Source organism: Panulirus ornatus, chromosome 62 (assembly GCF_036320965.1).
Source record: "Panulirus ornatus isolate Po-2019 chromosome 62, ASM3632096v1, whole genome shotgun sequence".
Classification (NCBI taxonomy): Eukaryota; Metazoa; Arthropoda; class Malacostraca; order Decapoda; family Palinuridae; genus Panulirus; species Panulirus ornatus.
The window spans coordinates 10660423-10684278 of record NC_092285.1 but is presented as its reverse complement, the minus strand read 5'-3'; the positions used below and the strand labels follow the sequence as shown (position 1 = coordinate 10684278).

General features: G+C 39.9%; 1 protein-coding gene and 1 long non-coding RNA gene across 2 annotated transcripts in view; one reads left to right on the top strand and one right to left on the bottom strand.

Annotated features, from left to right (window-relative positions):
* The first annotated feature begins 169 nt into the window (after window positions 1-169).
* Window positions 170-19442, top strand: LOC139745726 (uncharacterized). The gene is made up of 2 exons (XR_011711919.1): window positions 170-528; window positions 19198-19442. It is a non-coding gene; the product is annotated as an uncharacterized lncRNA (long non-coding RNA).
* The window catches only part of LOC139745725 (LAMP family protein lmp-1-like), a 22195-nt gene continuing 16152 nt past the window's right edge, over window positions 17814-23856 (bottom strand). The window contains exons 4-5 of the mRNA XM_071656207.1: window positions 21932-22141; window positions 17814-19329 (exon numbers count right to left, since the gene is read on the bottom strand). Coding sequence (XP_071512308.1) covers window positions 19190-19329; window positions 21932-22141 — 350 coding nt within the window. The 3' untranslated portion in view covers window positions 17814-19189. The remainder of the gene's footprint in view (window positions 19330-21931; window positions 22142-23856) is intronic.

Below are 23856 nucleotides of genomic sequence, written 5' to 3'. Positions count from 1 at the left end.
TAATTTTTCAACTAATAAAATTATTTCTTATATACTTTAAGCTTTTATTGCAATTGAAAAAAAATTCCTTTTCTAATATTTGTTTTTATGTTGACTAAAATCCTCCTTTTTTTTTGCAACATGTGTTGAGGTAAGTCTGACAGCTGAGCTCAGGTGACGTTTTTATCAAAATTTAGTGCATATAGGGCCTCTGGAAATGTCATTTATATCGAGGTAGGTCAAAAAGAGCTCAGCTTAATTAATTAGCTAGTAGGTAGACTCAGGAAATGATAGACTTTAGAGATATCAGTGTAGTCAAGTGTGATATCCCGTCACAGATTTCCAGAATGCTTTTGGATTTTTGAGGATACCTGTCGTATCCAGGAGTCTCCTAGCGTTCCTGGATGTTTGCAATTCCAGTAGCCCCCTGGATTTAAAAGATACTGTGGTTTCCAGAGGTGTTTGGAATATGGATGCCAGCCAAGTCCCAATGGCGGTGGTGGTGTTTGCGGGAAATCAAGAGGCGAGTCGGGACTTTGGCATTGCTTGGTAAGTCTGCCAGATTTAAGGTTTATAGGTCAGTCTCCATCATTATTTTTTCCTGTTGGATGATGTGATTTACTAGTTTAGCTCCGCCTCTGTATTTTAGCTGGTTCATGATTTTGTGTGTATTAATCCATTTAATGTATGGTTCATTTATGTTTAAGTATATAGGAAATATTTAGTGTATCAGTTGAACTCTATAAAATCCATCTGATCTTACCTAGTTGTCAGAATGGTACTAGAAGAATCTTATTCCTTTTTTTTTCCTGTTGGAGTAACGCCAGGAACGAAGAGAATGCCTCTTTTGCCCGCATGTGCACTCCAGCTGTGTGTATTTTTTTAAAACCAGAGTCTCGTATAATTAACCAGGCCCCCACAGACCTCATTGTTCTACAGCTTCATATTCCCTCGTTCAACCCCATTGAGGTCTAATTCGCTCTTGCCCTTTGCATGTCTCGTTCCTTCCATGTTTTCGTCTCAACCTTTATTCCCTTCCCTTTGAACCGTTTCACTTTACATATAGAACATTAAGGTTCGTCTCCTCAAACTTACTCCTTGTATCCTTTATCGTCTTGGTTATATCCATGTCCATTCATACGCCTGAGCCTTAGGTAAGGTCGAGTACTTGCTTGGCTCCTTTCGACTCAACTTTTAGAAAATGAAATACGAGAAGGGAAGAATTTTCAGCATTTCCTTCCTCCTGTAGTTACATTCTGTGATACTCGAAGTATTCTTTCTTCTTTACCCACCTTATTCCATCGTTAGATTTATCTGCTGCTGGAGATCGCATGGCTGCTAGCCATTTCATGTTTGTTAACATTTGGTATTATTTTTGCAGTGCTCAGTAGTTGAGGGGACTGCCTAAAAGAGTAATGGACATTGAGATAAACTCTAACTTTTAGGTAGGTTGAATGAGATTTCCAAAGGTTGTTTTGATATTTTTTTTATTATTTACAGACATAATGAAACCCACATATAACATTACATATTACCTTATTTGATATTTAGTAAAATGTAATGCTTCAAATCATGCTCCACAACTGCAGTTGTATCTCCTTAACAGAATACAGCATTAGCATTAAACAAAATTATTTTATGCGGGGCTAGTAATAGTGCAGAGGTAAATTAGTGATAGTATAAATGTAACTAATGACAAGGAAGCTCAAGCTTAGAGGTCTCATAGAATTAAATTTTGGATTAAGAAGAAGCACGAAATAATGAACCTTAAGATGTGTCAAAAAGATTTAGAGCAGGGAGTGTGAAGTATCAGTCCTTAGCCTGTTATATTGTTTATAGGGAGTGATTTGATGATTTGGGAAAATATGAGGCTAAATTATTGTTTTTCAAAGAACCCATGAAAACCCGAGTTCTAGCACTCAAAATTCACTCTGTAGGTATTTGAAGAAATTTAAGTGTTGTGATGTAACTTGCATTCAGGTGGAGAGTTTTTTGCAGAGAGCATTAACTTCCTTCTGTTGCTTGCACCCATTTGGGCAGAAGGAAAATTGCAAGTGTTTTTGGCATCTTTTGACTTGCAAAAACAATTTATAAGACCTACTTACCGTATTATTGTCACCCATGATGCTTCTCACTTGGCCTCTGTACTCTCAGCAAAGCAGCGTGCCTTGACACTTGACTTATTAACATCACATGATTGTGACACACTTCGTGCTTTCCCTTAACTTCAGCATTCCACGTACCTCCTAACACTTAAATATTACATAGTATGACATGTTGCTATGGGGCACCACAAAAAACAATTCTAAACATCAGGATGAAATTAATACCAGTGGAGTCCTTAGTAATAAGTAATACCAACTGTGGGAGAATGATTTAGAGCATTTTCTTTTCCTATGATTTATAAATTTTATAGGTGGTAAAAGAGGGCTAGGATTACGAAAAAATATGTGGGGTAAAAGAACATGAAACTATAACCTGTCAGCCAATGAAAACCATCACCTCAACTTGCATAAAAGCCAGGATTTACACTAATCTCTGACATATAATTGACATACAGTGCAGAGAAACCCTGCCTACTATAGTTCTACCAACTGTAGTACTGAGAACAAATGATTACAATAATTTAAACCATTTTACCAACCATGGCATCTAATATTGAATGCCCATGGTTTCCCACACCATCAGAATGTGCATGTGCTGATAATGTGGGAAACCATGGGCATTAATGATATTGTTGGTAAAATGGTGTAAATTAATGTAAGCATTTGTACTCAGTATTCCAGTTGGCAGAACTATGGTAGGCAGGGTTTCTCTGCACTGTATGTCAATTATATGTCGGAGATTAGTGTAAATCCTGGCTGTTATACAAGTTTAGGTGATGGTTGGCATGTTATAGTTTTATGTTCTTTTACCCCGCATATTTCTTAATAATCATAGCCCACTTTTACCACCTATAAAATTTATAAGTCATAGGAAAAGAAAATGCTCAAAATCATTCTCCCACAGTCTGTATTACTTATTACTAAGAAGGACTTCATTGGTATTAATTTCATCCTGATTTTTAAAATGTTTTTGTGATGCACCATAGCAACATTTTTTTTTTTGTCTCCCGCGTTTGCGAGGTAGCGCAAGGAAACAGACGAAAGAAATGGCCCAACCCATACACATGTATATACATATGTCCACACACACAAATATACATACCTACACAGCTTTCCATGGTTTACCCCAGACGCTTCACATGCCCTGATTCAATCCACTGACAGCACGTCAACCCCGGTATACCACATCGCTCCAATTCACTCTATTTCTTGCCCTCCTTTCACCCTCCTGCATGTTCAGGCCCTGATCACACAAAATCTTTTTCACTCCATCTTTCCACCTCCAATTTGGTCTCCCACTTCTCCTCGTTCCCTCCACCTCCGACACATATATCCTCTTGGTCAATCTTTCCTCACTCATTCTCTCCATGTGACCAAACCATTTCAAAACACCCTCTTCTGCTCTCTCAACCACGCTCTTTTTATTTCCACACATCTCTCTTACCCTTACGTTACTTACCTGATCAAACCACCTCACACCACACATCGTCCTCAAACATCTCATTTCCAGCGCATCCATCCTCCTGCGCACAACTCTATCCATAGCCCACGCCTCGCAACCATACAACATTGTTGGAACCACTATTCCTTCAAACATACCCATTTTTGCTTTCCGAGATAATGTTCTCGACTTCCACACATTCTTCAAGGCTCCCATAATTTTCGCCCCCCTCCCCCACCCTATGATCCACTTCCGCTTCCATGGTTCCATCCGCTGCCAGATCCACTCCCAGATATCTAAAACACTTTACTTCCTCCAGTTTTTCTCCATTCAAACTTACCTCCCAATTGACTTGACCCTCAACCCTACTGTACCTAATAACCTTGCTCTTATTCACATTTACTCTTAACATTCTTCTTTCACACACTTTACCAAACTCATGTCATACTAAGTAATATTCAAGTCTATGGTATTGTTAATTTTTTTCCCTAATGAATTGTCTTTTAAACCGTGTGAGGACGTGTTTCTGTTCTTGAGAGTCCTGTTGCAGTGTATGTATTATGGAGGGAAGTGCTATATCATTATGAAGCTAAAGGAAGGTGTAATAGGTAGTTTAGAGGCAGGTGAGCGTGACCACCTCCCTCCTGTTAACGTGATAGGAGTTCAGCTAGTTGCATATTTCAGTTTTGAATTTACTGTCATCCCAGGATCATCCATAGAATTTTACATAGAAGGTACTGTATTATGATTTTCTACACAAAGTGATAGGACCATGACTTCCAAGGATTTTTTCATCGAAGTTTGTTTGCATGTTTATTTTTTCATAATTACCTCAAGGCCAATTTCTATGAAAGAGTCCTGATATTGCCAAGACCTTTTTAAAGGGTCCTGCAGCATAAGTTAGCACAGGGAAATGTAGATTCATTTCAGTGATCAGTTCTTTGACGAGACTGTACCCCAATAAGACAGCTTTGCTGAAGGTGACTTTTCAATTGCTTTGTAGCCCTGTGCAGGCAATCAACATCTGTCTGCTTATCTATTACCATAAATAATGCATTGGATAGGCATTCAGATGATTTTATGACATTTAGGCAACTGGATCTAAGAAATGGATTTATGACAATCCTATTTATTTGTAACATTAAACCTCAACAGTTCATTGTATGTAGAATTTAAGCAGTATCCAGTACTGGCTTAATGAGAAGCAAACAGTGCTTCAGAGAAAACTTGAATTATTGGTATATTTATAATGTCCAAAAGCATTATAATCCCAAAGCATCAATAATCCAAATGATCACAAATCCTCTCCTAACCATACCTAACTTTAATGGGTGTGTTTTCCAAGTTCTCTACGGCTTACTACCTTTCTTTTGCTTGGAATAATGATGCTTTGGATCCATAATGAATTGCAATAAAGTGATGACCCTGTATGCTTGGGGTGTTCGAACTTAAAGGAAAGGTCAATCATACAAACGTTTCCACCCAATTTGTGCTGCTGGAATAGTTATGGATATAGTATTAAGATTCAGTTAATTCCTTCAGTTGCTGGTTGACCTCAGCTGATCAGTTTCCTTATAGTTGCACTTGTTCCTTCATGTAGTAGGAAGTAGTTGGTAAGCAGCCAACAACTAGGGAAGTATATTACCAATACTACCCGCATGGTATCAGGAGGGTTTGTGGTGCCTGCATAGCAAGCCAGCACTTCATTGGTTATGAAGTTGCACTCCTCTGACTCAGGTAACTGTCTTTTCTTTCTGCCTCACCCATATTTGGACTAATGGCATTCTGTCCACAGACGTACAATCTCTCCTTGTCATACGTAAAATCATACATAACACTCGACAACATTTACCTTGTACAGCTCTTTCTTCGTAACTCTAAGTTTCCTGCGGTGAGCGCAGTGAGCTTGTCCTGCCTTTTGGCAAAGGAACATTTAGGGAGGAGCATTTGGTAGAAAAAGTCAGTAGGAACATTGTTGGAGCCTTTGTAAACACTGCATAAGAGGTGCCTTTTGCCTATGGCCTGTTAAGGGTGAGGCACTAAAGGCTAAAAGGCAGCATTGAAGTATCACTAGTTATGGAGACGCTGTTTCCTCCCCCCTTTGAGGGACTTCTGGTTGAAACAGGCATCAGAGATACTGATAGATAGATGCCTTCGTGTACATATACAAAGTTGAGTCTGACATCCATGGTTCAGGAACCCTTCACAGCTGAAAGGTTTGGCACTACCAGTGGTCTTTTCATGCCTTACGCATATCCAAAAAAAATTACGTGTTTAAAAGTTTATTGTTGGGTAGGACATTAAACTTTTTGTTCCTTTTCCTAGCTGTCACATCTCCATATGTGAGTGTTAGGTAGTTGTGTCGAATCAGAACAAAGGCTCATTTGCTTCAGCTTCATGCTTTGAATTTTCATGCAAGCTGGATTACATCCAGTCTTCTTGATCACATCAGCTGATGCACAAATGGAAAATTCAAGTTTGCCCATAGACTGTCCAAAATAATCTACTCCATTACTCACACCTGGCAAAAGATTGTGGTTATTCCATGTTTTTATTGACATTTGATCTAATCAAAATTACCTGGAGGCATGGCACCATTGCTCGTGCCCTACCTATCCAACATGAGAGGGATGGTTCATGAACCCAAATTAATGTTAGCAACTGCGCTGATATGATTATGCAAATTCATGGAAAGAATGATTAGATTATGCAAATTCATGGAAAGATTGATTAAAGACTTCTTTTCCATTAACAATTAAAAAATTGATATGGGTCAACAATTTGGTTTCCCTAATTGTGGAAGCAAACTAGATAGACAAATATAAAAATTACGTTAAGATAAAAGGAAAATTTAGATAGCAAAAAAAAAAAAAAATGCCTTGACAAGACTTGGCAAAACATTCTTATGATGAAATTGCATACTTCATATTTTGAGATAATTTGCCAGGTTTTATCAAAAATTCGTGAAAAGACAACTTTTAAACTAAAGAATAAATATTTTGCAAGAAAATGATGTCCCACAAGGAAGTGCATTAAAACGAACTCCCTTTACGAGTGTTCGATAATATTATTTCACTGGCATCCTTCACAAATACCATATATACTTGGTTTTTAGTGAAAATTGTGCACTGTGGCGCTCATCCACAAATGCAGTTTTTGGGTCGAAGAATTCAAACCCCCTTAGAATCCCTCTAATGAGGGGTCTTGCAATGGGGTTTAGTGCTGTTGCATAAAATTGAGGGCCAAGCATGTTAAGATGTGACTTTCACTGCTTGGATCTTTGTTTCAAGTGAAGACTGTGTGTTTGTGGTTGCTAGGCAGCCAGTGATTGTTCTGAGTGCTTTATTTAGTGTGATTTACAGCTTTGTTATGTTTCCTTCGAGAGGGTGGAAGACCAGGCAGGTGAAGTATTGTTTACACACACACACACATTTCTTTGAGAGATCTAGGGATCAAGCAACTAGAGGACATACCATGAAATTAAGTAAGAAACTTGAAAAAAGTAAAGAATATGTGTTGAGGTGGTTTGATCAAGTAAATAATGAAAGGGTAAGAGATGTGGTAATGGAAAGAGTGGTTGAAAGAGCAAATGAGGGTGTGTTGAAATGGTTTGGACATGAGAAAATGAGTGAGGCAATGTTGAGATAGATGATATTTCATCAGAAGTGGATGGAACAGACCAAATTGAAGATGGAAGGATTGAGTCAGAAAGATTTTGAGTGATCAGGGCCTGAACATGCTGGAGAGAGAAACCAGTGCATGGAATAGAGTGAATTGTATTGATATGGTACAGTAGGGTCAATGTGCTGTAAAATGTCTGGGGTGAAGCATGGAAAGGTCTTTGCAGCCTGGATGTTGACAGGGAGCTCTGGATTTTTTGATGTTACACAATAGCTCATGTATGGGTGTGAGCACATATTGCCCTTCTTCATCTGTTTCCTGGCGCTACATCACTCTCATGGGGCGGCGATCAGGTGTCTGGGAGGAGAATTTATAATTTTTAATTCTTTTAATGATTTGTGATGTTTCCTGTGGGGTGGGATGGCATCAGGAAGGTATAACAGAAAGGAAGTATAAATATGTACTTTTGTATAAGTATATATTTATGTTATACTTCGTTGCTGTCTCCCGTGTTAGTGAGGTAGCTCAAGGAAACAGACGAAAGAATGGCCCAACCCACCCACGTACACGTGTATATACACACAGGCACATATACATTTTTTTTTTTCTTTTGCTTTGTCGCTGTCTCCCGCGTTTGCGAGGTAGCGCAAGGAAACAGACGAAAGAAATGGCCCAACCCACCCCCATACACATGTATATACATACGTCCACACACACAAATATACATACCTACACAGCTTTCCATGGTTTACCCCAGACGCTTGACATGCCCCGATTCAATCCACTGACAGCACGTCAACCCCGGTATACCACATTGCTCCAATTCACTCTATTCCTTGCCCTCCTTTCACCCTCCTGCATGTTCAGGCCTCGATCACACAAAATCTTTTTCACTCCATCTTTCCACCTCCAATTTGGTCTCCCTCTTCTCCTCGTTCCCTCCACCTCCGACACATATATCCTCTTGGTCAATCTTTCCTCACTCATTCTCTCCATGTGCCCAAACCATTTCAAAACACCTTCCTCTGCTCTCTCAACCACGCTCTTTTTATTTCCACACATCTCTCTTACCCTTACGTTACTTACTCGATCAAACCACCTCACACCACACATTGTCCTCAAACATCTCATTTCCAGCACATCCATCCTCCTGCGCACAACTCTATCCATAGCCCATGCCTCGCAACCATACAACATTGTTGGAACCACTATTCCTTCAAACATACCCATTTTTGCTTTCCGAGATAATGTTCTCGACTTCCACACATTCTTCAAGGCTCCCAGAATTTTCGCCCCCTCCCCCACCCTATGATCCACTTCCACTTCCATGGTTCCATCCGCTGCCAGATCCACTCCCAGATATCTAAAACACTTCACTTCCTCCAGTTTTTCTCCATTCAAACTCACCTCCCAATTGACTTGACCCTCAACCCTACTGTACCTAATAACCTTGCTCTTATTCACATTTACTCTTAACTTTCTTCTTTCACACACTTTACCAAACTCAGTCACCAGCTTCTGCAGTTTCTCACATGAATCAGCCACCAGCGCTGTATCATCAGCGAACAACAACTGACTCACTTCCCAAGCTCTCTCATCCCCAACAGACTTCATACTTGCCCCTCTTTCCAAAACTCTTGCATTCACCTCCCTAACAACCCCATCCATAAACAAATTAAACAACCATGGAGACATCACACACCCCTGCCGCAAACCTACATTCACTGAGAACCAATCACTTTCCTCTCTTCCTACACGTACACATGCCTTACATCCTCGATAAAAACTTTTCACTGCTTCTAACAACTTGCCTCCCACACCATATATTCTTAATACCTTCCACAGAGCATCTCTATCAACTCTATCATATGCCTTCTCCAGATCCATAAATGCTACATACAAATCCATTTGCTTTTCTAAGTATTTCTCACATACATTCTTCAAAGCAAACACCTGATCCACACATCCTCTACCACTTCTGAAACCACACTGCTCTTCCCCAATCTGATGCTCTGTACATGCCTTCACCCTCTCAATCAATACCCTCCCATATAATTTACCAGGAATACTCATCAAACTTATACCTCTGTAATTTGAGCACTCACTCTTATCCCCTTTGCCTTTGTACAATGGCACTATGCACGCATTCCGCCAATCCTCAGGCACCTCACCGTGAGTCATACATACATTAAATAACCTTACCAACCAGTCAACAATACAGTCACCCCCTTTTTTAATAAATTCCACTGCAATACCATCCAAACCTGCTGCCTTGCTGGCTTTCATCTTCCGCAAAGCTTTTACTACCTCTTCTCTGTTTACCAAATCATTTTCCCTAACCCTCTCACCCCGCGCACCACCTCGACCAAAACACCCTATATCTGCCACTCTATCATCAAACACATTCAACAAACCTTCAAAATACTCACTCCATCTCCTCACATCACCACTACTTGTTATCACCTCCCCATTTGCGCCCTTCACTGAAGTTCCCATTTGCTCCCTTGTCTTACGCACTTTATTTACCTCCTTCCAGAACATCTTTTTATTCTCCCTAAAATTTAATGATACTCTCTCACCCCAACTCTCATTTGCCCTTTTTTTCACCTCTTGCACCTTTCTCTTGACCTCCTGTCTCTTTCTTTTATACGTCTCCCACTGCATTTTTTCCCTGCAAAAATCGTCCAAATGCCTCTCTCTTCTCTTTCACTAACACTCTTACTTCTTCATCCCACCACTCACTACCCTTTCTAATCAACCCACCTCCCACTCTTCTCATGCCACAAGCATCTTTTGTGCAATCCATCACCGATTCCCTAAATACATCCCATTCCTCCCCCACTCCCCTTACTTCCACATATACATACCTATACATATATATATACATACACATACACACACATGTACATAATTCATACTTGCTGCCTTTTTTCATTTCCCTTTGCCACCCTGTCACACACGAAATGACACCCCCCCCTACCCCCACACGCACGTGAGGTAGTGCTAGGAAAAGACAACAAAGGCCACATTTGTTCACACTAACGTCTCAGGTGGAAGGAACGAGAAGTGGGAGATCAAACTGGAGGTGGAAGGATGGAGTGAAAAAGATTTTGAGCAATCAGGGCCTGAACATACAGGAGGGTGAAAGGCGTGCAAAGAATAGAGTGAATTGGATTGATGTGGTATACCGGGGTCGATGTGCTGTCAGTGGATTGAACCAGGGCATGTGAAGCGTCTGGGGTAAAGCATGGGACGTTTTGTGGGGACTGGATGTGGAAAGGGAGCTGTGGTTTTAGTGCATTACACATGACAGCTAGAGACTGGGTGTGAATGAATGTGGCCTTTTTTGTTTTTTCCTAGTGCTACCTCTCGTGCTCGTGCGGGGTGTGCGCGCGGTTTCATGTGTGCCATGGATGAAGGCAGCAAGTATGAATTTGTACTTGTGTATACATGTCTGAATATGTCTGTGTATGCATATGTATCGCCATTCTTTCATCTGTTTCCTAGTGCTACCTCGCTAATCCAGGAAACAGCTACTAAGTATATAAAAAAGAATGTCATGTTTGTTTATGCATGTATATGTACATGTATTAAGGGGATGGGAGCAGGGGGCTAGAAACCCTCCCCTCCTTGTATTTTAACTTTCTAAAAGGGGAAACAAGGAGTCATGCAGGGAGTGCTCATCCTCCTCGAAGGCTCAGATTTGGGTATCTAAATGTGTGTGGATGTAACCAAGATGAGAAAAAAGGAGAGATAGGTAGTATGTTTGAGGAAAGGAACCTGGATGTTTTGGCTCCGAGTAAAACGAAGCTTAAGGGGAAAGAGGAAGAGTTGTTTGGGAATGTTTTGGGAGTAAAGTCTGGGGTTGGTGAGAGGACAAGAGCAAAGGAAGGAGTAGCACCTGAGTATGCACCTGGGCATGAGAAGAAAAATCATGAGAGGTAAGTGTTTTGGGAGCAGTTGAGTGAGTGTGTTAGTAGTTTTGATGCACAAGACTGGGTTATAGTGATGGGTGATTTGAATGCAAAGGTGAATAATGTGGCAGTTGAGGGAATAATTGGTGTACATGGGGTGTTCAGTGTTGTAAATGGAAATGGTGAAGAGCTTGTAGGTTTATGTGCTGAAAAAGGACTGGTGATTGGGAATACTTGGTTTAAAAAGAGAGATATACATAAGTATAAGTCTGTAAGTAGGAGAGATTGACTTATGTGTTAATTGATAGATGCGTGAAATAGAGACTTTTGGATGTTAATGTGCTAAGAGGTGCAACTGGAGGGTTGTCTGATCATTATCTTGTGGAGGCGAAGGTGAAGATTTGTAGAGGTTTTCAGAAAAGAAGAGAGAATGTTGGGGTGAAGAGATTGGTGAGAGTGAGTGAGCTTGGGAAGGAGACTTGTGTGAGGAAGTACCAGGTGAGACTGAATGCAGAATGGAAAAAGGTGAGAGCAAAGGATGTAAGGGGAGTGGGGGAGGAATGGGATGTATTTAGGGAAGCAGTGATAGCTTGCAAAAAAGATGCTTGTGGCATGAGAAATGTGGGAGGTGGGCAGATTAGGAAGGGTAGCAAGTGGTGGAATGAAGAAGTAAGATTATTAGTGAAAGAGAAGAGAGAGGCATTTGGATGATTTTTGCAGGGAAATAGTGCAAATGACTGGTAGATGTATAAAAGGAAGAGGCTGGAGGTCAAGAGAAAGGTGCAAGAGGTGAAAAAGAGGGCAAATAACAGTTAGGGTGAGAGTATCATTGAATTTTAGGGAGAACAAAAAGATGTTTTGGAAGGAGGTAAATAAAGTGCATAAGACAAGAGAACAAGTGGGAATGTCGGTAAAGGGGGCTAATGGGGAAGTAATAACAAGTAGTGGTGATGTGAGAAGGAGATGGAGTTTGTATTTTGAAGGTTTATTGAAAGTGTTAGATGATAGAGTGGCAGATCTAGGGTGTTTTGGTCAAGGTGGTGTGCAAAGTGAGAGGGTTAGGGAAAATGATTTGGTAAACAGAGAAGAGGTAGTGAAAGCTTTGCAGAAGATAAAAGCTGGCACTGCAACGGCTTTGGATGGTATTGCCATGGAATTTATTTAAAATGGGGTGACTGTGTTGTTGACTGGTTGGTGAGGATATTCAGTATATGCATGGCTCATGGTGAAGTACCTGAGGATTGGCGGAAGGCATGCATAGTGCCATTGTACAAAGGCAAAGGGGGGATAAAGGTGAGTGTTCAAATTAGAGTTATAAGTTTGTTGAGTATTATTCCTGGGAAATTATATGGGAGGGTATTGATTGAGAGGATGAAGGCATGTACAGAGCATCAGATTGGGGAAGAGCAGTGTTGTTTCAAAAGTGGTAGAGGATATGTGGATCAGGTGTTTGCTTTGAAGAATGTATGTGAGAAATACTTAGAGAAACAAATGGATTTGTATGTGGCATTTCTGGATCTAGAGAAGGCATATGATAAGAGTTGATAGAGATGTTCTGTGGAAGGTATTAAGAGTATATGGTGTGGGAGGAGGCAAGTTGCTAGAACCAGTGAAAAGTTTTTATCGAGGATGTAGGGCATGTGTACGAGTAGGAAGAGAGGAAAGTGATTGGTTCCTAGTAAATGTTGGTTTGCAGCAGGGGTGCGTAATGTCTCCATGGTTGTTTAATTTGTTTATGGATGGGGTTGTTAGGGAGGTAAATGCAAGAATGTAGTCTGTGGTGGATGAGAGGGCTTAGGAAGTGAGTCAGTTGTTGTTCGCTGGTGGCTGATGCAGGTAAGAAATTGCAGAAGCTGGTGACTGAGTTTGGTAAAGTGTGTGAAAGAAGAAAGCTGAGAGTAAATGTGAATAAGAGCATGGTTATTAGGTCCAAAAAGATTGAAGGACAAGTCAATTGGGAGGTAAGTTTGAATGGAGAAAAACTGGAGGAAGTGAAGTGTTAAAGATATCTGGGAGTGGATTTAACAGATGAAACCATGGAAATGAGTCACGGTGGGGAAGGGAGTGAAGGATCTAGGAGCATTGAAGATTGTGTGGAAGGCGAGAACATTATCTCAGAAAGCAAAAATGGGTATGTTGGAAGGAATAGTGGTTCTAACAATGTTATATGGTTGCAAGGCATGGCCTATAGATAGGGTTGTGCAGAGGAGGATGGATGTGTTGGAAATGAGATGTTTGAGGACAATATGTAATGAAAGGGTAAGAGAGATGTGTGGTTGAGAGAGCGGAAGAGGGTGTATTGAAATGGTTTGGTCACATGGAAAGAATGAGTGAGAAAAGATTGACAAAGAGGATATATGTGTCAAGAGGTGGAGGTGGGGAATGAGAAGTGGGAAACCAAATTGGAGGTGGAAGGATGGAGTGAAAAAGATTTTGAGCCATCAGGGCCTGAACATGCAGGAGGGTGAAAGGCATGCAAGGAGTAGAGTGAATTGAAACGATGTGGTACACCTGGGTTGACGTGCTGTCAATGGATTGAAGCAGGGCATGTGAAGCATCTTGGGTAAACCATGGAAAGTTTTGTAGGGCATAGATGTGGAAAGGGAGCTGTGGTTTCAGTGCATTACACATGACAGATAGAGACTGAGTGTGAACAAATGTGGCCTTTGTTGTCTTCCTAGTGCTACCTTGTGCACATGTGGGGGAGGGGGATGCCATTTCATGTGTGGTGGGGTGTTGAAGGGAATGGCTGAGGGCAGCAAGCATGAATATGTACATGTGTATATATGTATTTGTCTATGTATGTATACATTGAAATGTATAGGTATGCATGTATATGTGCATGTGTGGGCATGTATGTATATATGTGTATGTGGGTCAGTTGGGCCATTCTTTCATCTTTTTCCTTGCGCTACCTCGCTAATGTGGGAGACAGCGACAAAGTATAATAGAAAAAAATATTATGTATATGTTTACTTATGTGGATGCATCTTTCTTTATTGTAGGCAAAATTTGTAAACGGCTACATCTCTTGTATATCAACTGAACGTTCTTCGTCTTTCAATGTGATCATTACATGAAAATGCACTTAGGAACTTACCATGTTTCCTTCCTCGGGGTTTTATGCATATACAGATGACCACCGACTTACAGTGGTTTGACTTAAAAATTTTCAACTTTACGATGGTGAGATAATCAACACTATTATAAAATAGGCTTTGTATTAGATGATTTTGCTCAACTGTAGACTAATGCAAGTGTCTTGAGAATGTTTAACCCATTAAACAATATTTTATGTATCTGTGTAAGGCAACATATTTTAGGAATAATTTAGTATCAAGGAATAAGCCAGTATTATACACAAGTAGGTAAAATTGGATGAAAATCGAAGGTTAGAGGTGTTACTTACGTGATACTGTCATAGCTGGCTGTGGGAGGAAGGGAGAAGTAGCACTGGAGGACTCGGGCAGCTTATCAGGCACACCTGGAATGAGGCTAGGGGACTCTTGCAATCACTTTTGTTTTACACAATTTATCATTTAAGCATATCTATTAACATATCAGAGATGTCACATCACCCAATTTCACCATATGATTACGATGCAGAAGGGCCTAGCGCTAAGTAACACTGCCCACCTACTACTGTACGAATGTTAGATAACAATAAATACTGGCGCTGACCACAGATGGGCAAGCGAGGGCAGCTGTTTACAGGAATGGGTAAACGAGGCCATGATATTAGATGACAGTAATGCCACCGCAAAATTAAAATAAAACATGCAAAATAGCCCAACATAACCTAAAGTTGTCCGGCTTATACTGTATGAACATTAGGTGACTACCACCTTTAATGGGTTAAGGTAGGGTAGGCTAATCTATGATCAGTAGGCTAGATGTACAGTATTAAATGTATTTCGGAATTCTGATATTTTCAACTTTTTATTTATTTTGCTTTGTCGCTGTCTCCCGCGTTAGCAAGGTAGCGCAAGGAAACAGACGAAAGAATGGCCCAACCCACCCACATACACATGTATATACATACACGTCCACACACTCAAATATACATACCTATACATCTCAACGTATACATATATATACACGCACAGACATATACACACGTACATAATTCATACTATCTGCCTTTATTCATTCCCATCGCCACCCCGCCACACATTAAAAGGGTCTATTGGAATGTAACCCCAACGTAAGTCAAGGAGCATCAACTTAAATGGATTTCTTATGTAATCAAATTGTGAGTCAAGGTGCATCTGTACTAGATCTCATGCACCACTGTGACCCTACCTCACAAGAAACAGCATCGCTACCCCTCTTCTACAGCCAGGTAGCACCAGGAACCAGAACACCAGGAAAACAGACTAATAAGGCCACATTCGTTCACAGTTTACAGCTGTCATGTGTAATGCACCGAAATCACAGCTCCCTATCCACATCCATACCCTCAAACCTTTCCATGGTTTACCCCAGACACTTCACATGCCTTGGATCAGTCCACTGACAGCACGTCAACCCTGGTATGCCACATCGTTCCAATTCACTCAGTTCCTCCCAACCCTCTTGTATGTTCAGGCCTCAGTCACTCAAAATCTTTTTCACTCCATCCTTCCACCTCCAATTTGGTCTCCTACTTCTCCTTGTTCCCTTCACCTGTGACATATATCCTCTTGTCAATCTTTCCTCTCATTCTCTCCATATGTCCAAACCATTTCACTACACTACACCCTACTCTCTTAACCACACACCTCTTACCCTTTAATTACTTACTCGATCCAAGGTAAAGTATCCTAGATCTTTCAATTATAAAGCTCCTCCATTGGAAAAAAATTGAAACCACAAACCTCCCTTTGATACCAAAAAATCTTTTACTTCACACACACACACAAGCAGCTTTGAATCCTGGAATAGTCTTCTCTTAATGGCATTTGTACACTTTCAAAGGCATCCTCTTCCAAAATAATCCAGTCGTCCACATCAAAAAAATTTGCCGAGGAGAATAACCTTCTTTGATAAAGGTCTCAAGAGTTAATGGATATTTCTCAACAAATCCCTCATCATCCACTAACAGGTCTTTAGCTTATGGCATCTATTGTAACTTCATCTCTACCTTTCCTTGACTTTTCTGACTATTATAGCATTCTCTAAAAGTAACTCGCCTCTAATGCTGCCTTGGATGACCAACATTTTTTATTTTTTTGCTAATCCTATGCCCCTTCCAGTAATCATTTCCTGTTGTCCAAAAAGCCCTACTTTCTCTGGACACACGACATCCATCCCCATGCATTGAAAGTGTGCCTCTCAATTTACACTTGTGCTTGACTATTATATTTGTTTCAAAACCAAAACATTTCATTTTCCTTGGAAGCATTCATCGATACGTCTGATCTCTAAGAAGAGAGACTGTTCTGACCCCTCTATCATCGTATTATTTTGACATCTACCATTTCTAAAGTCTGAGTCCCTCCTTGACTCCCATAACCTTGAAACAGTCTTCTCTAGTCACCAGCATGGCATCTGTAGGGCTAGAGCTACTGGTGATATCCTTTCCAATTTTCGTAACGTCTGGTCATTCGTGAAAGATTTAGGGAATTCTGTGTAGTTATCTTAGACGTTGCAATCTTTTGACCATGTGGCCTTTCTTGGTGCTATCTCGCTGACATGGGGTAGCGACGCAGTTTTCTGCGGGGCTGGGTGGCCCAGAATATGGAAGGCAGCGAGCAAGTATGTCAAGGTCTGTGGGGCCTGGACGTGGATAGGGAGCTGTAGTTTCAGTGCATTTCACATGACAGCTGGACCGTGTGAATGGAACCATGGAAGCAGGAGTGGGTAGTTGGGTGTGGTCAAAGGTTCTGGGAGCTATGAAGAATGTAAGGAAAGAGATAACGTTAACAGAGTAAATATGGGTTTATTTGAAGGAATAGTAGTTCCAACAATATTATATGGTATTGGCATGGGCTATAGATAGGAGGGTGGATGCATTAGAAATGAAATGTTTGAGGACAGCAAGTGGTGTGAGGTGGTTTGAATAAGTAGTGAAAGGGTAAGAGTTGTGTGGTTAAGAGATAAGAGGGTATTGAAATGTTTTGGTCATATGGGCAGGATGAGCGAGGAAAGGTTGACAAATGATATATGTGTCAAAGGTGGAGGGAACAAGAAGTGGGAGACCACATTGGAGGTGGAAGGTTGGTGTTAAAAATATTTCGAGTGATAGGGGCTTGAACACACAGGAGGGCAAGAGAGGTGTAAGGAGTAGAGTGAATAGGAATGTGGTATACCTGGATTGACATGTCACTGGACATCCAGGGAATGTGTAACATCTGTGGTGAACCATGGAAAGGTTTGTGGGGCCTGGATGTGGATAGGGTGCTGTGGTTTTGGTGCATTACACATGACAGCTTGAGACAGATAGTGAACAGATGTGGCCATTTTTGTTGTTTTTCATAGTGCTACCTGCTAAAGTGGTAGCAGTGGTGCCATTTCCTGTGGGGCAGGGTGGTACTGGGAATCGATTGGAGGCAGGATAATGTGAATGTGTACATGTGTATGATATGTGCATATTAAGTGGATGGGTTGTTCTTTATCACTTTCCTGGCGCCACCTTGCTGACATGGGAAGTAGCGATAAAGTATAATAAAATATACATCTACCAAGATGACCTTAATTTAGGCATTCATTTGCTCAAGTAATCTTCACTAGTAAAAAATTTGTATGTATAAGGGATTATTTAAACAATGGGGATTTCATCTCACTGTCTTTTAAGTGAAAAATTTACAAACTTCACATGGTAAAATACTTACATCCATAACAATACTTCAACACACAGAAGGCTTGGGTCACATGCTTCAAATTGGGGCTTATTTGTAACGTACAAACAGCATGCTTTTTTAACAGTAAAGCAGTTTGAAAGTAATTTCGATAATGTACCCAAGACTTCGGTTTTTCAGATTTTTAAAAATAAATTCATTTCAATGGTGGACCCCAATTAAAAAAAAAAAAAAAAAAATCAGTAAGCGAATTTTTTCACGAGCCAAGCATAAAGCTCGTAAAACACTGCTGCTTAACAAGGTTACTTGAAAGATTGTTAACCAATTTTGTTAAATTTTTGTTTCCCTGGAATGTTGAGACTACTACCTACACAATTACAGCCCAATATTACCTATCAACCATGCTACATGTGGTTATTTTACATTCAAAACTCAAATTTGCTTACTTTATATTAAATTAGGGAAAGCAAGCAAGGATGAATCTTGACTAGACTTTTTAAATTACTTCAGCTTTAATGTTTAAATACATACAAACCTCTTAAAGATCTTAATATGAACAGTAATAACATTCATTAAACTATTAACTTAAGCCCCCCAGATACCCAGCACTGAACATCATACAAGACCAGCCATTTTTGTTATTAGCGAGGATCATAATACTTTTCAGATTGGTGCTAAGCTTTTTAACTATCACACTAAGAAACTAGATATTTACAACTGCCATTCTTTCATGCACCATGGACTCTTTTTCCAACAAGATTATTAAAGCCCAGTGTCTGCCGTAGTCTTACATTTTCCTCATTCCATCACTTCTTTTGATATCTTGATTAGATATATAATGGCACAAGCCCAAAAAATGGCTGATTATGTTTACTGGAAATAAAGACTACAAAATCAGATCTAAGCTTATTATGTTATAACAACTGTCATACAGGACACCAATATATATAAAAATATCATTGAGGGGTGGGGATCTACTTTTCAAACTTATCATCCAAGTTATTTACAAGAAATTAATTACAATGATGGACACCCTTCATATAAGAAAACTTTTTACCCTAGCTATTAACTACCACAACCTGTGCTCCTTTCAAAACAATATAAGTAACCAAAAATGCTCAATTAGAATAACATGGCAAAAACCATCTGGTGTTATGGCAGCAACTATTCAGAAACTTTTGTTAAGAGGCAAGGACCAATTTGGACAAATTAATTCCCCCTACCCTTCTTAGGCCTCTATGTACCACTATCACAGGTCAACCACAATATATTTATACCCTATATTTTCTGGCCAAAATTTTGAGATTAAAACTCATTCAGTAAATGATATACTTTAAATCTTGAACCATTCTACACAGACTGGTAGGCACCGGAACGTCGACGACGACCAACCAAGTATGCAATCAACACAATTATAACAAGACCAGCAAGAGCACATCCAACAGCAATGGGGACGACATCTGAGGTGTTGTCAGCAGTACAGTGAACAGCTGGAAGAAAAACATTCGAGTTAGTTAATGAAATAAGACCAGTAAGAGCACATCCAACAGCAAGGGAGACAACATCTAAGGTCATGTCAGCAGTGCAATGAACAGGTGAAAGAGTTGGTTCATGGTATGCCTCATGCTACTGTTTGTGTACACGAAAATACTTGAAAGTCATAAAAATGGTCAACTTCTTTCTACAGTAAATGTGCTATTCCACAGCATTTCTAATCTCTTCCATCCACCATGCATTGCCATTTTAATTCCTATATCTCATGACCTTGCATTCAACTATTATTTCCACCACCTTGTTTAGTATTTCTCAAATTTAAATCATTCACACATGACTGCATCCCTACATTTCCATCTAGGCTTTCAGTTACCCTGCTGTTAATACTACTCCCAGCATTTTTTCCCCATTCATCTCGCTTGCCAACACTTTTACATCTCCATCTGCCAGTTAAACAAGGCTTTTTGCTATTCTCTTACAACGTTCCTCATCCAAGTAAAACTAGATTATCTTCTGAAAAAAAAAGGTGCTTGCAAGGAATAAACCCCTCTCAGCACAGATATCACAAGATAACTTCCTATCTCATACTCCATAACTCCACATTTACAATCTATTTCACTTTCACTAGTCAGCAATCAATAAATTGCTGCTGCTGTCTCTGCCATATGAACTTTAATTTTCCTATATATTAAGTGCTTTATCCCTAGAGTAGGGAAAAAATCTACCTTCATGTTCCCTGCGTGTCCTACAAAGTGACTTCATGGATGCATGAATGGGGCTGGAGATCCACACTTTTAATTTTAAATTTCTAAAATAAGCAACTGAAGAAAGGGCCAAGCAGGAAGTGCTCAACCACTTCATGAATGTAACCAAAATGGAGGAAGGAGAGAATAGTATGTTTGAGGAAAAACCTGGATGTTCTAGCTTGAGTGAAACATCTCAAAAGTCAAGGGGAAGAATGGTTACATGAGTTTGTGGATGTGTAAAATTGCAAAAAGGGCAGCAAGAGATGAGTCACTGTTAAGACTGGTGATGAAGAGAAAGATCATGAAGCAAGTGTTTGGGGAACAAACTCGAAAGTATCATCCAGTTTGATATAAGAAACCAGGTAATGGTGATGGAGGATTTAAATGTGACAAAAGAGGGGGTAACTGGAGTCATGGGGGATCAAGTGTTATGAATGGAAATGGTGAACAGCTTATGTATTTGTGTGCTGAAAAAGGACTGGTGATTAGGAATGCCTAGTTTAAAAAGGATACACACAATCATGCCTTGGTGAGTACAATATATGATCAACAGGCATGTGTGAAAGAAAACTCTATATGAATGCAAATAAAAAAAAAAAGTTACTACTAGGTTCAGCAGGGTTGAGAGACTGGTTCGTTGTGGTATAAGTTCACAAGAACTGGAGATGGAAGTGCTTTACATTCTTAGGAGGGGACATAAATGGAACCATGGAAGAGTCGATGGCTGGGCGAGGGTAAAGATTCTGGGAGTGCTGAAGAATGTGGAAAGAATGTTATCCGGGAGGACAAAAATGATCAGCTTGAGTTTGAAACAAAATTTGACAATTTGTTCATTTGATAGACTCAAATAAGATATAATGGTATGAAGTTTATATATAAAGGCAATACAGGTACTGTACCATTTATCTGGAAAGCTTGGGACTGGAGGTGACCTGGATTTCAAGAATTTCTGGAACATCACAGTCACCATAAAATCTAAGTATTTGTTCCTTCAATTTCTTGACATAGATATATCAACACCATATTCCTCACTCAAATGCTGCACTAGCACCTTTATGGAGTTTCTTCAGTAACTTCCACATACTGAGTACAATGTTTCCTTTTTGGCTGTCCAATAGCAAGGTGCCTTTCTGCTGCTCTTTTAGACATGGTATTAAATGAAAATCATGTTGGGACAAACACAAATTTTAAACGAGGGACAACTGTCCACAGCGACCGGCCTGCTTGAACTATCGCATGGCAGGTATGTCTTGCCAAATCAACACACAAGCCAAACAAACTGCGACATTCAAAACTAACCATTTTAAAAAAAATAACCAATTTCTGAAATCCAGATAAATGGTTCAGTACCTGTATAATCGCAATGTGGGTAATTGTTTTCGTACATCTCGTTACACATCTGGTGGAACACAGGAATAAGCTAACTCCCCATGTATTAATGCAAAGACTACATAAGACCTTGAATTCAAGGTTGGACAAATACTTCTTAATAAATTCAATTCGCCACTATTGTCTTTCAGTATCTGACTGAAGTGCCAATATCAAACTGATGGGGATCTTTTAGTAGTTCAGATTTTTCTGTATAATTTACCCCATCCCCAATGGTTTTTAACGTTTTTTCCTGCCAGCAGTTGAGCTGGAAGGAGAAATGGGTGGTTAAGGTGCCATATGCTTTAATATTTTGATTCTACCACTATTTTCAGACTACCACAACGATTACCTACTTATGTACTCCCATGTGAAGAGTCCATCCTTCCTCTGCTACCTATTACTGTGCAACAATCAAGTTTTAGAAGCCCCTGGAAAAAGGGTCCTTAAAATTATACAATTACAAAACTAATTCAGTACTTACAATCCAAAAAGTCTGGTTCATTTGGAATTTTGTTGAAAGCTTCAATCTGGATCGCATCGAGGGCAGATGCTAATGGCAAACTGTAATCATCCTTTCCAATGGTTCCAGTTACGTTGGTGGTTGACAAGGAGGAGTGGCAGGTGAAACTGTGATTGACTGCTACCTCAATGGGGCTCAGGTCATAGTACATTACCAATTCCAAAGTATTACCTGTAAAGATAAAGAAAATTATAGTTCCTTAAGTGAACCTAACAAGCACATGTGGGTTACATACAATCTCTACTAGTCATATGTAATAACTAACATCTAACTAGTTTCATTCTTCGTAACTAGATTTTCCTGCGCTAGCCCTGCCTTTTGACAAAATGGTAGTAGTAGGTAGGAACATTCAGGTAGTAGTAGTAAGTAGGAGCATTAGAAATAGTAGTCATAATGAACACTGCACTAGACATGCCCTCTGCCAGTGGCCTGTTAGAAGCACTACGGCCAAAAAGCAGCACTAGTAGAGAGTTCATTAGTTATGGAGAAACTGTTGCTGTGGCCACCCCTTTGAGGGATTTCTAGTTGGAATGGGTAACAGGTAAAGATAGATATAACAAGCAGTAAATAAAGGAGGGGTAATAGGATAAACGAATCTTATGCATTACAAGTGAATGTTTGCAATTGGAAAGTGTGTTTGCAAAATGAAAATGAAAGGAATTATAACCAAAACATGCAGTTTTACCAGTAAAAGGGAAAATAATTTTGAGGGTAAGTACTCCACATCTGATAAAGGAGTAACGTCAAACAAGTGTGTACTTTTATAGATGTACATGATAGTAAAGTCCCTAGATATTGTATCCATGGGGAAAAGAGCAACTTTTCTATCCATGTATCTCCTGCATGCCACAAGGGGTAACAAATGGATGAGGCGAAGGCTGAAAACCTTTTTTGTCTCTACATTCTTAAACTGACTGAACAGTGTGTCTGAAAATGTATACAATTGCAAAGATGAAAAGGGAAAGATGTTGCATTTGAAAGGGAAAAAAATCTGCAAACAAGTTTGTTTTAAAGGAAAAAGGGTACAATGGTTCAATTATGCTCTGGGGAAAAAATTTATGGTTAAAGAGGACAAGAACAAAGAAGGAATGAAACGGAGTTCAAGGCTGATGGGAGTTTGAATGAAGAACTACAATAAGTGGGCTATTTGCCATTTATGCCCCTAGTAGTGTGAAAAAGGGTACATTATTGCAGGAACCAAGCAGGTGCTCTGGCTGTAGTTCTGATTTAAGCAACCATGTATTGGGGGTTGTGTTTACTAACATATAAATGAGGGTGCACTGTCTAGTTTATATGGAAGTGGGGAGGAAAAAAAAAAGGGTAAGTGAAGTTACGTGTTACCCATCTGTAACATATGGGGAAGGGATATTACACTGTCGGGGCCCTAATCTCAACAGTCCATCATAAAACTACTAAAACTTGTGTATACTGTCCCATGAGTTAACCATGTCCAGTGACATTTTATTCCATTCATCCACCACTCATGGGCTTCAAATGCTCTATTTACAACATCCTGATGTACAACAGTGTTTCCAGTAATGTAACACAAAAAATTAAGGGATAATGGAACTGTAGGGGTAATCAATGTACTGGGTGAGGTACTGAAGATGTATCAAGTCCTGAGCAGGTCAGTATGTCTGTACAACTGTCACCCTAGGATAATTATACTCAGGATGCTTTAGGGTCACCCTTGTCTGTTAGAACCTATAAGCTATATTCTAAATAGGAATTTAGTAAAGAGGATGGACTGGCAAGGAAACTGGAAAACATGTGGAAGGGACGTGACAAGCAAGAAATGAGCAAGGAAACCTGATAAAACAAAAGTGGGAGCCAAGAGACAGGAAGAACCTGGCTAATATAAAAGTCGTTAATGTCCAACAATAGGC